Source organism: Hemisphaericaspora subhashii, assembly GCF_019202705.1.
Source record: "Hemisphaericaspora subhashii strain CBS 10753 chromosome Unknown scaffold173, whole genome shotgun sequence".
NCBI classification, from domain to species: Eukaryota; Fungi; Ascomycota; class Pichiomycetes; order Serinales; family Debaryomycetaceae; genus Hemisphaericaspora; species Hemisphaericaspora subhashii.
This window is the reverse complement of record NW_026057202.1, coordinates 1-15,948: the sequence shown is the minus strand read 5'-3', so window position 1 is coordinate 15,948 and position 15,948 is coordinate 1. Positions and strand designations below refer to the sequence as shown.

At 34.5% G+C, this 15,948-nt stretch overlaps 4 protein-coding genes across 4 annotated transcripts; 2 read left to right on the top strand and 2 right to left on the bottom strand. All coding sequences in view use genetic code 12, as the record gives it.

Annotated features, from left to right (window-relative positions):
- Nucleotides 1–266: 266 nt before the first annotated feature.
- Nucleotides 267–1,889, top strand: J8A68_000305 (uncharacterized protein; the record flags this gene model as incomplete). The annotated part of the gene is made up of 1 exon (XM_049406891.1): nt 267–1,889. The coding sequence occupies one exon, from the start codon at nt 267–269 to the stop codon at nt 1,887–1,889; it is 1,623 nt and encodes a 540-aa protein (XP_049266391.1).
- A 173-nt stretch (nt 1,890–2,062) lies between these two features.
- On the bottom strand, nt 2,063–3,718 carry FCY23 (Fcy23p; the record flags this gene model as incomplete). The annotated part of the gene is made up of 1 exon (XM_049406880.1): nt 2,063–3,718. The coding sequence occupies one exon, from the start codon at nt 3,716–3,718 to the stop codon at nt 2,063–2,065; it is 1,656 nt and encodes a 551-aa protein (XP_049266390.1).
- A 565-nt stretch (nt 3,719–4,283) lies between these two features.
- On the bottom strand, nt 4,284–5,816 carry J8A68_000303 (uncharacterized protein; the record flags this gene model as incomplete). The annotated part of the gene is made up of 1 exon (XM_049406869.1): nt 4,284–5,816. One exon carries the CDS (start codon nt 5,814–5,816, stop codon nt 4,284–4,286), a length of 1,533 nt encoding a protein of 510 aa, XP_049266389.1.
- A 7,454-nt stretch (nt 5,817–13,270) lies between these two features.
- Nucleotides 13,271–15,613, top strand: MNN12 (alpha-1,3-mannosyltransferase; the record flags this gene model as incomplete). Its single annotated transcript, XM_049406858.1, has 1 exon — nt 13,271–15,613. One exon carries the CDS (start codon nt 13,271–13,273, stop codon nt 15,611–15,613), a length of 2,343 nt encoding a protein of 780 aa, XP_049266388.1.
- Between the last annotated feature and the right edge of the window lie 335 nt (nt 15,614–15,948).

The following is a 15,948-nucleotide window of genomic DNA, read 5'->3' as shown; positions in this document are numbered from 1 at the left end:
TGAATCATCCATAACCCTTTCGTCTCTCCACAAATTTCATTTAATTTAATTCAGTTTAAAAAAAAATAATTTTATTTAAATCATAAATCTAAATTATCATGCATTTCCATTAGAACGTTTTAAATATATTGGTAAAATATAAAAACATGGCTGTGTCACCTTTGAGAAAACTAGACACTAAATTGAAATGTTCTTTTGTGCTTTGTTCATGTAATTTTTGCAACTATTAGAACGTTATGATTTCAACATTGTTAGATCGTTCGCCAATGAGACACTTCTTTAGAAGACATAGCCAAGACGACAATGATACATCTTCCCCCTCCAAAGAGAAGAAATTAGGAAATGTACCCGCGATCCTGTCAAGAGCTGTGGATGATGAATCGGACTCCGAGTGCGTTTCCGATTGTACCTCGATCGTTTCAAATAAAAGTGGTGGGAGTATACTACCTTCTTATTATATGTATAATTCCATTCTACGGCGCAAGTTTTGTTCAACTATCGAACAATATTCTTTACCAAGTTATACCCTGGTGAATACAAATTCCAATAACATACCAATATCCCTGACAGTTTCGGTATCAAACTATTCTATCCATGAGAAATTATCGTCGTTGCCCAATGAACGAAAATTAGCGATGCTGTTTGAGTTGGAGCATCCTGAAGAATATGAATATCGACAAGGAGAAATTATCAAAGGTCATTTAACGATTGAGAACCATCTGGATTCATATATCAAATTTTCCCTGATTTATCTTTTATTGGAAGGATATATCCATTATGCATTTTATGGCAGAAAGCCATTTCTTTCTTTGATTGATTTTAATTCATTCTTACATCATAAACATCATAAATTGTCAGCTAATGGCTTTTATAGACAACCGTTTGAATTTAAAATTCCGGAATATTTAGTAGATAATCAATGTGAAGAAGTCATGGCGAGTCACTTGGAAATCTTGCCTAGCGTAAGTCCTAATTCATTTTGCTCGCTTAGAATTAGTTATGAATTATCTTGTCATGTCATATATGAAGATAAACTAGGTAAATTCGAAAAATTAGGAGAATTAGACCAGAGTATTGTTATTATACCTAAATATGAACCTGAGATACCATTTATGGAGAATACATTGGATTATATGATGCGTGACTTTATAACTTCTGATGGGATATACGTTAGTAAATCCAGATTTGATGAAGTGTTACAGCAATTGGATTTGAATCCCTTAAAGAGTGAGTTGATCTTTAGAGGATGTGACAGATTATTGAAATTGACAATAGAACAGCCATCTATTGACTTTAAATATGTTCCAATGACACCTCAAACCCCACAACATCCTGACTTGAACCAATTAATCAAAATTCCAATCAATATTCTGCCATGCGAAGAGAATGGCCAAGTACCACCACTTCAATCAATCAGTGCCGATTTGATAGTTATAACTGCAAGATCATACAGACCAATTCCTATATGTTTTACTTCAAATATGTTCTTTGAATCATTTACTGATCTGAAATACTCGGATATTATCACAATACCTATATGTAAATGTTTAAATATTATTAGGAAACATAATCCTAACTATGAAGACGCAACAAATCCCATAAGGAAATTGCTTAAAATACAAGTAACATACACACCATTACTGATTCCAAATGTAATAGTTGATGAAAATGCCAACATTTCCATAAGATTAAAGAATATGTGTATCAAAGCCCTTGACCATGCGGTTGTAAAATATATTTTTGGAAGTGGATTCAGTTTGGTTCCTAATTTTCAAAATTGTAATGTAATCAGAGAATATTATTTACATTTGGAATTACAATTTGATAATTATAGATTTAAGAGGAATCATAAAGTGATAGTAAATATTCCAGTTAATGTGATAGTGTGAAGTGACTAAGCTGGTCTTGATGTTTTCACACACACACTATTTCTCTACAATTTTCTTTGGCTGCAAAAAAGCCTTCGTGCTTGTTTATACATATAACAATTGCCTCTAGATTAGCTATTAATTAGAATTAGTCTAAATGTCTATAAAATAAATTACAATTAAGGGTATTATGATTAACGACCATACTTCTTTAATTCCCAATAACGTAATGGAGGAAATACTAAACCACTGAAACCCATACATAACCACATGGCAATATCACCTCCATACTCACCTCCAACTCTTCTAGCAACTGGTCCGATCCAATATGTTTGCGACATCCCAACGGCAGCACCAGTGGCACCGATTATAAATGAGGCAGTCGCAGCTAAACCTCTTGATAATTTGTCATAATCATTCCAAATTGCGAAATTATAATGTTGGTTACGACGCAATTCTGCAGTAGCAAATCTTGCAGTACTATCTTCCTTTGTTTCTTCTGGAGGGAATTCTGCGGTATATAAGTATTTAAATCTATCCGTTCTGAAAATTGTGTTTTCTTCAAGTAATAAAATGAAATACATGGAAATCCAGTAACCAACCATAGGTAAGAAATTACCTAAAATGGTTGCAAATTGATTTCTACCAACCAAGGCACAAATTAAATAAACTGCAGTTAAGACAAAAGCCCAAAGCCATCTTGGAATTTTGGCTAACCATCTTCCTGCTAATTGAACACCGAAAGCAGCTGAATAAGTATTTAAAATATTGTTTGAAACCAATGAAAGGTAAATTAATACTAATAAGAATTTACCGCCTCCGCCCCAAGGTTTGAATGCTTCATGTAAAAGACCACCCATACCTAAGTTGGCATAAGCATCTCCCCACGGTTTATATGTAAGTGCAACATTACCAATCAAAATACCAGCAACCCCGACAAATGTAGTTGGGATGGCGATACCAAAGAATGTAATGGTGAAGATTTCCCAATCTGGAGTATTTTCAGGGAATAAGATGTAATAATCGGATGCGATCGATCCCCAAGTAGATGTAATTGAATAACATAATGAAAAAAAGGTTAACCAGTTTCCTTTAACGGTTGCGCTATCTTGAATAACATCATCTAAAGTTAAATACAGGAATTTTTTTGCTGCGACAACATATAATAACAAGAATGCAAAGTTAACCGGTAAACTCAAGAAAGTTTCAACTCTTAGCAATTGTTTAATACCACCAACGGCAACAATCAATGAAATACCCGCGATAATAACAATCCCGGCCCATAACGGCACTTTCTCGTTAGATAAAGATGCAATAATCTGTCCACCAACAACACAGTTAACAACTGACCAACCCATAACACCAATAATACTGACTAATGCTACCAATTTCACCGACCACCATCCAAATAAAAATCTAGCACCCACCATCTGTCTACATCCGGATCTTGGTCCCATAAGAGAACAATAAGCTGCTATAGCACAACCTAAGACTTCTCCAATAAGACCAGAGATTAATGTATTCCTCAAACCTAATCCGAATAATAATGGACCTAAATAGAATGATGACATTGATGATAACCCACCACAGGCAGATAACCATAATCCAATAACACTGATTAATTGTCTGGTACGGTTCGTGGAACGTTCGTAAGGCTCTATACGTTCAATTCCTCTAGTTTCAACACCCAAAGCATCGAGCTTTTTGGATGCAATCGCAAGATAGTGAAAGATTGAACGATAGGTGGAGGGTGTTGAATTTGGGTCTTGAGAATGACTGGATGTTGACTCATATGACGTCTGCTCGGCTAGGTCCTTGTCGGTGACCTTGTTGCTATTCTTCAAGGACATACTATTTTGATATTGTTCCTTATCTGGTTTTCCAATAGATCAAAATGATTAAATAGAAGTTATCTATAAATAAATTTGGAGATGACTGAACAAAACCCAAAAAAAAAATCTTTTTTGTAAACTCGTAAATTCGGAGTCAAAAACATGAGTCACCCGGTGACGGCGACTTCTTATTTGGGCAAGCCGCTAAGTTTATACTCTACTTGTTTTATCTTCCCCTTGAAGACCCCAGTATCTCGAAAGACCTTTATTTTTTTATCGACCTACATGAGATACATCGCTCCCTCTTGTTCTTAGTTCAAATTATTTACCTACCAATAAGATAGTTGCACTTTCTTCAAAGGGTATAGCTTCTATCCAACCGAAGCTATTTCTAATATGAACGGTGAAAACGCGCAAAAACGAGAGTTTGGGAGATATTCAGCAAGCTGTATGACTCAATCAATTCAGTTTGAAACTTGTAATATCCTACTATCTAACAACAATACTAAAGAAAATACAATTCAATAGAAAAGAAAACGATATCTCGAGATTCCAGAATCTCAAAATGGCTGCAAAAAAAAAATCAAGCTGTGAAGAATACAGGAACATTCATTGACACCTTTCCCATTTTCTTCTTTCCTTTTCCAACCTCAGCAGTCAAGCTCAAGAAATATTCCCGGCCAATGCATACATATTGGAAGTTAGGAACAAACTTGTTGCAATCTATTTTGGTATCTTTCTTATACATTCTTTTTAAAGCGTACATTCCATCAAGCGAAATCCCAATTTCATTCTTGTCAATAAAGACAATTGGGCAATGGAATTTCTGATATCTAACATCTAATTGAAGAATGTCGCATAGTGGATACGGACTTACTCCTTGGTTTCTCAAATACGTAACCATGGCACGTAATGGTTTTTCTACAATTTCGTGGAACCTTCTTCCAGTATGAGATTCAAAAAACATTGTTGGTGGCAATTCCATGGGGAATTCACACAAGGGTGATGTTATGTCTACAACGACCAATTCTGCACTTACAGTAATTAATTCGTAATCATGTGGCTCAAGATCAAATGGGATTCTGAGTGTTTGTACAAGTGGCTTTGGAAAAATACTTTGAACACAATCTGCCCTAACTCCTTTGAAGCCGTTATCTTTGTCGCCTAAATATAAAGTCCAGAAGACATCTCTTTTGCAATAGGAGAATGAAGATTTTAAATCAGTCAAGAGTACTGAATTGGCAACTTTTCCTAGAAACACACGTTCGTATTGTAGGTCCAGGAATAAACAACTCAATAGCTCATTATTGTATTCTGTATTTTCAATAGTGACAACTGGATACTGTGTGAGTACTGTCAATACTACGTGGTCTTGACCCAATTTCGTTTTCCTTCCCTCTTCCTGTCTGGTAACAAAGCAAGAAAGTTTGTACTGGATCCCTAACTTTTTAGTGCTGATGCTTGGGGGTAGTTGTAAATTGCATCCATTTTCAACATCATCGACCATGTGATGTTCAGGAATCTTGAATGAAAACCGTATCTTCTTTGTGGCATTACCTTCCATAACTATTGGTTCGGAAACCAAATTTTCAAAATCTATCATTTCGAGAAAACTTACTTCAGTCGAAGCATCTTTAAAGCAGCCATCTAAAATAATATAAACCTGCGATAGCGAAACTTGAATAGCCGATTTATTGGTAAGCATCACTGTTCCAGAAACCTCGTCACCGGGATGGAAGACATGATCCCACCATAATTCGTCAAGACAAATCAGGACAGAGATATCTCGAGTGTTTTTTAATTCATTCAACCTCTTTTTTAAGGGTCCTCTGATATTCATGACAAGGCAATCTTCATAATTAAAAAGCGAGTCTACGTCTTGTGACTGTGAGTAATCAGGTGGAATTGAGAGAATCTCTAAGCTGCAATTTATCAATGATTCATACATATGATAGGAAGGCAAGATGTCACCTTTGGGGATTTCGAAGCTTTCTAAGGCATCAACGAATCTTGGTTGAATACTTTCGTCTTCAGAGGAAATTGTTGAAGAACTTTCCTCCGGTTCGATTATTGCAGACGTCGCTGGAATCAAGCGAAACTTAGTTGCAGTTTGCATCTTTTCTTAGATTGTTTGGCAGAAATAATTGTACGCTATATCTGTGGTTGTCAATGAGATCTTTGTGGTGGTTAATAAAATGAAGTCGATAGTTTGGTTTCCAAAAATTCAAACGTGATTTCCTCACAATATAAATAGGCTGACTCTCTTTGTAAATTTCACGATCATCGAAACTGGGGTACGGCGAAGCAGTGCAGGAACAAAAAATAATTAAAAATAATGCGTTGGTGGGAAAACCTCGCCCAGCTTTAAGCTAAGTCATAAATATTCTCAAAATTGATGTCGCGGACACATTGATATGGTATATTGGGAATCCTCCTGTAATATATCTGGTAATCAGTAAGTATTTAGTGGTAATCTTCCATTTCGTCATTGCAGTTTCTGAGACCTAAGATTGCGCACAGAAGCTAAAAAACAAAAAAATATTTTTAGAAACGTTTTAAAGTTAAGCTTTTCTCGCATGCATATAAAATATCTATTGTGGCTAATTAATTTTTTAACCTGTCAGAATTTAACTAAATGGGTTTAAAACTTGATCAGAAGTGCAAAAAATGAAGCTCGGTCGTGAACAAGCTTTAATATAACCAATCAAAGCCCGACGCGGGGGTCGAACCCGCAACCTTTTGATGTCTAACATAAGAGTCAAACGCTCTACCGATTGAGCTAGCCAGGCGCTGTTCGCGAGCTGTCAAAATTTCCACTTTTTCGGGTTTTGAATAATCTTGGCCATTGCGATTTTTGTAAGCTAGAATAACCAACGATTGGGTCACACATTTGCCCTTTAATAGTCGTACGTGTTCTGTTCAATTCCGTGAAGATCTTAGTACTTGTCGAAGTTGTTATTTTTAATCATGATTTCGAATATTTTAATTGCTGCAAATTACGTTCCCAAGTTGTGTAACTTTTTAGCAAAAGGTTGCAAAAAACTTTACTTTTTTCTTCAACAATTCAACAATGCATTCTTTTATGGACTATGCACTATGCATCCTGAATAAAGCTTCACTCACTAGTGTATATAGATATTCTGTTTGTACAGAAAGCCGCCTATCCCTTCTCAGTTACCACTGCTCAAATAAATCTCAAAGAATCTGAAACATTGTTTAGTTACTATATTCCATATTTCATTAAGGGTAGTCTATAGCGTACGCACAATGGCTAAATTATACACATGAATCCCAAACTTTATACCCCGCCAATAATAAGATGGCCTAAGTATAAAACATTTGTTAGAATTTTAACACATGGCTTCCAGCAAAGTTGGAAGGTCAGTCTTGTTGAACGGCGACTGAACATTTTTTGATTGTTAGTCAATACCATTGAATTGGAAAATTGTAGAATATAAAGTTTACCTTTGGATTCTTGAATCATCTAGTTGGAGATATCTACAATGAACATACACCCAAGAGCGAACGAGTCCAAACCACTTGTGATTGGTGAATAGAAAATTATACTGCTTAGAAAAAAAAGTACGATATATGGCTCTTTTTGGATCTGCTTTGTTTCCTCCCTAATACTAGTATCAGACAATCCAAGGTATGACATAGACATGCATCGATAGACAGATACAGAATTGGTTTTGAAATTACCTTTCATAATTTCAAAATACCAGCTTCGCGAAGCCCCGAATAGGGAGTAGCCTATCTGTTGGGATTCAAACGAGAGACCCATCCTGATTGGATCATGATATGACATTAAGATGGCTAATTTTGTATGCTCATCTTTCAGCAGTTCTCTATTGGATTCTTGACTCAATTCTTTGGGTGTTTGAACTATCGGCAAAGCATTATTGATGTGAAGAACCTATTTATTTTCAATTTGTATATTCCCGGCCCTGGAATAAAGAGTGTGAAAACTCTGTTTGAATGAAATAGAGTTATCTCAGACTGAATACCCGATCGGCATTTTCGATAGCACCATGAAATCATAAGATACTCATCCTTCAATATCAACTTAGAAATAAGCCTTCGATGTATGCATGTCAAATTTCATTTGATCAACAACGTCAGTATATTGGCTATATATATCCCACGGCTAAAACAGGAGATATCGAGAATAAGAAAAATGAAAAAAAGTTTTGTTGACTCAAATTCATAAATCAGTTGTCACAAAGTTCCGGACCCGGAGGCAAGAGCACGGCTGATGAAAACCTAGTTGTTGAACATCATCATTTTGGTGACTTGTTATTCTTTTTGATGTACAATCATGTCAGGAGCCCTAGAAGAATTTTGATGTCATCTGAATCATCACAGTGTCCCTGCGATGAGCGTTGTCGACGTGACTTGAACATGCTTGAACGTAGAAATCAAAATAGACTATCATGCAAAGCTCGGAGTTAATATTTTCTTGAAATGTGTATGCTCTTTGTTTGCGTTGTTTGTGTTAAATTGCTATTGTCTGCAATAAACTTCTTTAGAAGTGCCTTAAACAATAGACTATCCCTGGTCTATTATAAATGACAATTGGAAACAAGGGTCTCGGAATTGAAAAATATTGTCAGACAACGTTATTTTGCACGTGAAAAATTAAATTATCCTTGTTCTTCAAACAAAAACAAGTAAAACACGTATTGTTTAACACGCATTGGATCTTTGCGCTATAAGTTACTAGATCCGGGAATAGAATTACTTAAACCTGCCGTAATAATAACACAGTGAGTTATTTTAATCCGTGCGTAGTTAAGAAGAATTTGTTAAACAATTATGCCGATAAAGTTGTTGCGCTAAGATTTCCAGAATATCCAAACTAGATCTACGTTTGAGGCGGTTATGCTTCTGAGAATCTGTAATTTTCTTTTAAACTTGCAATTGTTTTGCAATGAGGAGCACGTAAGGAATCTATCCCCCCCCCTTGTCTGTTTCCAAGATGGGAAAAGCTCCTTGACTTAACCAAGAGATTTGTGGTGTGATCAAGAAAAATTGTACACTGACCACAATGTTTCTAAGTCGCAAATTTCGGAACAGATTTAATAACAACAGTGGGGTAAAAAGGAGGGGCAGTGGTGGACCCAAGGAGTATTACCAAAAGATACGGTAGTTACATCGAAAAAATAAGGTTTCATGAGTCAATACCTTAAAAACACAAGAAGAGGTGATTTTAGTCCATATTTCTGCCGATATCAGTTCAGAGAGGAGAGATAAAGTTTAATCACGATTGATATCATCAAAACCTCACACACTCCACCTTTTTTAACTTCCAAGTTTTCTTGTGTTTCCAAAGCAGCTCCCGGAAAGGGATACAAATTTGCCTTAAAAAGGATCTAAAAACTATCTTGCAAGGACATGTTAGTAAATAGGACCACAATTGAAGTATAAGAATCCCAAATAAAGTTAATTAATCAGATTATCTTTTGTTACATGTAAAAATTTATTCAAATAATGTAGATAAGTTTATTTTTAAAGGTAAATCATCATATAAGTCAAAGGTCTAGATTAATGTCAACAATATACATAATTATAAACATTTGCTCTATCCCTTTCCCTTTATTGGTTCTTTGTCATTTTAAGTAGCTTAAGCACATACCCAATTGCAATAATTTCCATAACTTCGGCTTTAATGCAAAAGAGAAGAAAGTCATCGCAATGATGACATTTGAGAAGTTTTCTTTTTCTTGCAATGGCCTGTTTGAATTCGAAAAAAAAAAAAATTATTTCCATCAGACCGGGTAAGGCTATACTTTATAAAAAGTAATTTGAAATTTTTTTTAAAATTAAATAAGAATTTATGCATTAAAAAATATCGGAACTTTAAGACTAAAAAATAAAAAAACCACATTTTGTTTTAATTGAATAATTACAGAATAGAATATAAATAGACATAAATATTCCCCCTAAATTAGACGCTGTTGAATCCCTTTAATTCATCAATAATCAATATTAACCAATACAAAGCAGAATGACACTTTTAAACGTTATTTCAAACCATGCAAACACTTTACAAATCTCATATTCAAATATCTTCCAACCAATGGTTAGTATATTTTACTTAATTGAGAATCTGATATGCAAAGTATCACAACTGTTATTATTAATAATTAGTGTACCTATACTCATATCATTCTTGGCTGACTTTGGCTACTATTTGACTTATAGAACTATCCTTGAGAATAAAAAGTTGAGTGAGTTTATCTCCACAAAGATAAAACGAGTCAGTTGAATCAATTGAAGGGAAATGTTGTTTGATACAAGAACTGGTTTTATTTGGTCAAACACTTCGAACAACCCTTATTATCGACTTTAGAGGAGAACATTTTATAGATAAAGCTGCTGTATACAGTGATAAAGCCCCCGTCTATGTTGATTTGAAACCTTGTTAGTTTGATATTATTTAAATTTATTTATTTCGTTGATTTTTTTTATGTTATTTTTGGGAATTGGTTATTGATTTTTAGTTTATACGTTTTATAGTACATTGAATAAACAATTATATTAGAAAAGTCTATTAATCTAGAAACGCATTCCCTCTGACTCCATTCTTTCCCCTTACACACACTCCCCCAATTGTGGTTCCCCTTTTAACAGATAAGCAAGGTCCGGAACCGAGAAGAGGACAATAGAGCGGGAAAAAAAAGAAAAAAAAAATACCCAGCCTGAGTCAAAAAAATTACACAAACCAGCACACCGCCAGTCTGACGTCAACTTAGGTGACCACGAGTCATACCCACACTCACATAAAGTAGTATATGTATCGAAGTTAGCGTCATAGAGGATACTGAAAATGAGCCCATCTTTTGCGTATACAGGGTGAGCAACAAATCACACGTATACGTAAATAAAAGAACAGATGAGGATAAGCAACAGAATGAACCAGAAGTCAAATTTAACCTATTTTGTAAATATGGTTTAGTTAAACTTGCTTGGAAAAAAAATATGATACATAAACATGGCAAGATTGAGATCTAGACAAGTGCTCAAGTGCTTGAAGAACTACGAAAAATAATAAAACTCCGAGAGAAGTGGGCGAAATAGATTATTTTTAGTTTTGCAACAATGAATACCAAAAACGTTTATAAAATTCTCGGTAAAGTTGCTATTTTCTTATTATTATCTCTCAATACTCCTTTGGGAGGCGGTTGAAGAAAAGCGATACAACGGGGTGAGATCCTTAATGTAGAACGATGCTTGAGTAGGGAGGGGTGGGGAATTTCTAGGCAGTAAAATTTTCTTAGTACAGATGGAAGAAGATAGATTTCAGAATAAATATGTAGATAAAACTAAATTTAATAGATAAGCTTGTTACAATTGAAAACTCGACAGATTGGCAAGTGTAGATAAGATTTTACCACCTGATGTTTTATTTTTACTTCTTCCTGGTGGTGGGACGAATAATACCATTGAATAAATATTCTCTCACGTATAAACTACTAGCTTTGGAAAACAGAAGAGCTTTCACAGAATTCTAACCACTTTATCATCCCCTTGCCTTTGCTGTATTAACATCGAGGGGTATCAAATAGCTTTCAATCCGTGAAGAAAGTCCCTTAAACGTGTTTTTGAGGAAGGGGGCTTGGTAGGTTGTTATTCTACTGATTAGATAAGATAGGACTGTATGTTAGTGACAATAGTGAATGCTTGGTATTTAAAGTATTAATCATGTAGGTACCGAAATAGAATAGAAGAACAAGGTATACAACATGCATATCGTAATTACCTAATCAAAAGCCCATAAATTCCTTCATTTAGTCTGTGATTCATGGTAGTAATCCTACAAATCTACGGTTTCTACTCGAGCGCAACGTGTCTTCTCTGTAAGCAAATACACATGGTCCGAGAGAGGTTGGCCCTAAAAAGAAAATAACGGGGTGAAAAGACGCAACCAAGATAGTCAACAACATTCGATTACACTGTAATTCGCTTTTCTAGAACTAGACATGACATATAGCCATGATAGACTAAATATTCAGATCCACAGATCTATACACAAGCGTTGGTTATGTTCTTCCACTTGTTTGCTATGAAGAATGGAAACATAGCCTTCCGGTGATTAGTAGTTTGCGGTATGGAAATTTAAGCTTGTACATTTTAGAAACCGAATGCTTTATTCTTACACTATAGCTCTTGTAAGAATTATCACCCTGAGCACATTAGTTTCTCACAGGAGGAAACTGGGGTAATATATATACCAACATTTAGTTCCAATGCGCGAATCTGCCAGGGGTATGAAGTATTTTCTTACGCCAACTTTTGGCTTAAAAATTGTGAATTTTGGCGTACACAAGCGTGGTTGCGTAATCTACAAGGGATAGAGCCATGCTTAGATAATCTTTCTGTATTGTATTGTTGGACGCCAAAAGTTGTCATTTTAAAGGTTGTGAACATTTGTGCGGAAATTTCACAGAATACATTTTGGCTGCGCCACATGAGCAAAAAATAGTGAAACAATGATTACAAAAACGTAAATTAAGCCCTTCGTGAATTATGTATTTAATTAGTTAATGTCACGCGGATGTTACATTTCTAATAAGCGTAGGTTATCGATTTCATCTTGGATTCAATATGGTAGTGGTAGTCTTTAACTTGAGTTAACTTTCTAGCACTTCTATTTCTTATTGCGCTACTATGTGTGGTCTCCAAAATACTCCACCTGATTACAGAACGGCTTTCCGTGCCTGTGATAAATCTGGATAAACCGGAGATCCTGTAAGAATAGAATGATAGCTAAGTTTGAATAAATTCTAGATACGCGTATCATTCCATCCCTTAAAAAACAATTGCAAAATAAAAATAGAAAAAATAAATAACATTGCTAATTATAACATTATTACAAAGACAACAGTACCTGCATGGAACGATTCAAAGCCAACCGTTTTAAAGACCAGTTTCACGTCCCTTCAGTTTAAAGGATGACTGAAATAGGGTTTCATATAATAAACATCTCGGGATGAGTTGATAATTTATTACTCGAGAGAAGAATTTCTATATTTAGCGCAAATCCCCTATGAATTGCCAAGAGGCTGATGTGTACTCTCGATTTATCTTCCTTTTCTATCGATTAAGAGAATGCATCAATAGGATGTGGTAAATAGAGTGTCAGTATTCCAAATACAACATTGATAGATACCGTTACTTGCAAACAAAAGGTGATTGAAGCACGTTGTTGCAACAAGAAGGGAATATTACACAAAAATAAATCTTGATTTTTTAAACAATAGCAACAAAGAGAAATGAAATATTAAATTTAAATAATAAATTGGTTTCTCAATAAAACACAAAAAAATAACAATAAAATTTTTGTTTGATAGTATTTATCATATTTTCACATTAAATTGATCGGATTTGTTTTAAGGTTGTTAATGCACAAAATGTAATTAATAATAAATATAAGGTCACTCGCCCTGTTTTCAAATAAACTTTCCTTCCCCTTCTCTTCTTTCTCCCCTCTCTCCCCCAAAATCTTGGGTTTCTTAATTCAACCATTCTCATTTCCTACATTCGCTTCTATTAAATAATTTGCAAATTATGATTGAAAAGATTCGTATAAATAGAACGAGACAAAAGCTACTCGTATATGTCTGCCTTGTCATTTGGTTAATTGGTATTAATCTTTGGCTCTTCAAAAGTCATCCTATTTCAGGTTTCAGAAAAGCTTCTTCAGTCGCACATTCAATTTACGACCAATATTCTGATGAAGTTGTATATGGTCAACAATCATATAATGAGAATACTGATGAAGACAATAAGAATGAACAACAGAAACACGTTAAGACAATGTATAAGGATGCTTTCTTCCAATTATTAACTAAACAACTGAAGATCAAAGATCATAGAAATATTCAAGATGCTCATTCTCAAACTTATGATTCGATATTTAAGAATCATGAAATATCGTCAGTGGTTGGTAATCTTGATTTTAATGAACGTTGTCAATTATATTTCCAAAACGTATTTATTGATGATCATAATTGGTTATTTAATCCAAATGAAAAAATTAAACTTGAAAATAAAGATCAATTCAAACTTGAAGATTTCAAAAAGGATAAAGAAGGTGATTTAAAGTCAGATTTTGCTTCCAAGAAGGGAATCAAAACAGATGATGTTAAAGTTGATAGTGACGAATTTAGAGCATTCGCCAAAGAGAAATATGACGAATTCTGGAATGAAACTATGGTGTATGAACAAAAAATTGTTGACACTTTATCTACTTTTAGAATCTTTAACAAATGTTTCATTACGAATGACAACCAAACCCAAGTTACTGCCAATGAGCATTTCATTCAAAAACAACATCAGTTTGTTAAAGCTCTTAAACTGTCAGGTGTCGCTTCTACTGGTTTAACTCCGTTTGAAGCCACCCACAAAGAAACTTTGATTGATCTCACCCGTTCAAACTTCGAACATAGAGTTTATCCTTGGCTATCGTTTGAACCACCTGTATATGAAGACTGGCGTGGACATATTTATCATAGTCCTCCCGATTTGAATGCTATCAAGAAGATGAAACCTCAAAAAGCATTCCCACGTAAGAATTTTCAATTTTTCTTAAAGCTGTTCAAGGAAGCTTGTAATGGAAAAGGTATTGTGTTATCTATTGGTGATCAACATGTTGATGATACTATCAAGTTGATTCACTTATTACGTGCTTTAAATAACAAGTTACCTATTCAAATTGTTTACTACGATAATTTAACAACTGATACCAAGAAGAAAATAGTTACGGCTGCCAGAGAAAAGATTTTTGCATTACCTAAATCATTTCAAAAAGTTGCTGATCAATTCCCCGATGATTATCTTAGTCCTGAAGATAGCGGGTTACCTAAGCAAGAAGTTTGGTTCGTTAACACATATAATGTTATTCATAATGATTTCAAAGATAAATTCCAGAAATTTGCGAATAAATTCTTAGCCACTTTATTTAATTCATTTGAAGAATTCATGTTAATCGATGCTGATACTATTTTATTCCAAAATCCAGAATTTTTCTTTAATTTAAAAGGATATAAAGAAACCGGGACATATTTCTACAGAGATAGAACTGCTGATACCAGACATCGTGATTCCGATGCTTATTTCTTCAAGAAAATTACTCCATCTGTGATCGATCAAGTTATGTTCAATATCCCAATAATCACCTCTCATACCCTCAATCGTGAATTTTTCAAAGATGGAGAATTCCACTATATGGAATCGGGATTAGTAGTTTTGAATAGAGATAGACATTTCAGTTCCATATTGTTGATGTTACAAATGTATTTCTTCCATCCAGTTGCTGAACGTATTCATGGAGACAAGGAAGTTTTCTGGCTTGCTATGGCAGCTAATGGTGATGAAAGTTATCATTTCAATGATTATTTCGCTGCTGCTATTGGGCAAGTCACCCCACAAGAATTTAGACAAAGAAAAGATGGTCATAATCGATACTCATTAGAAATTTGTTCTCCACATCCTGGTCACATCGATTCCGAAGATGGTAAATCATTGGTATGGATGAATTCTGGTTTCCAATACTGTGGACAAGCTGATATTATCGATTATAAGAAAGAAGCAGACAAGAAAACTAGATTGAAATGGTTAGAGAATGAAGATTCTTTCAAAACTTTCTATTATTCTCCTTTGAGAATTACCCATGCGATCATTCCACCTTTGGATGTTGTTGCTGCTGAAAATGTCGAAGATGAACCAAGCACGGGTTGGCACATGGATGAGGAGTATTGTAATTCATATATGTGGTGTGCATATTCGAGCATTGGCGGTAAGACCAAGGATGGGGGTAATAATAAAGTAGATGGTAAAGTATTTGAATTTGATCAAAAGGATCAAGATTTATTTACATATTATGGTGATATTTGGGTAGGATTAGAATAGATGTTATCTTCTGATCTTACGGCTTTTCGTTAGAACAAGTTTCGAGTTCTATTTAGTTCGTTTTCGCATTTTTGTTGATACCTTCAACATAACTTTTATAGATTGTACATTATATTTTTTTAACATGATAAATTATTTGTAGATCACCAATTTTCCATTCTTATCAAGGCTTTAGTGAGACGTACCATTTACAGTTAGCTTCCTAGTATCCAATGTAGTGCAGAGCTTTACTAGTATTTCTCTAGGGGTAAACAAGAGAAATAAAAAAGTATTTTATTTTTTAATTTCATATTTTTTTATTTTTAAGCTCTGTCGCGCAGTAACTTAAACGGCGA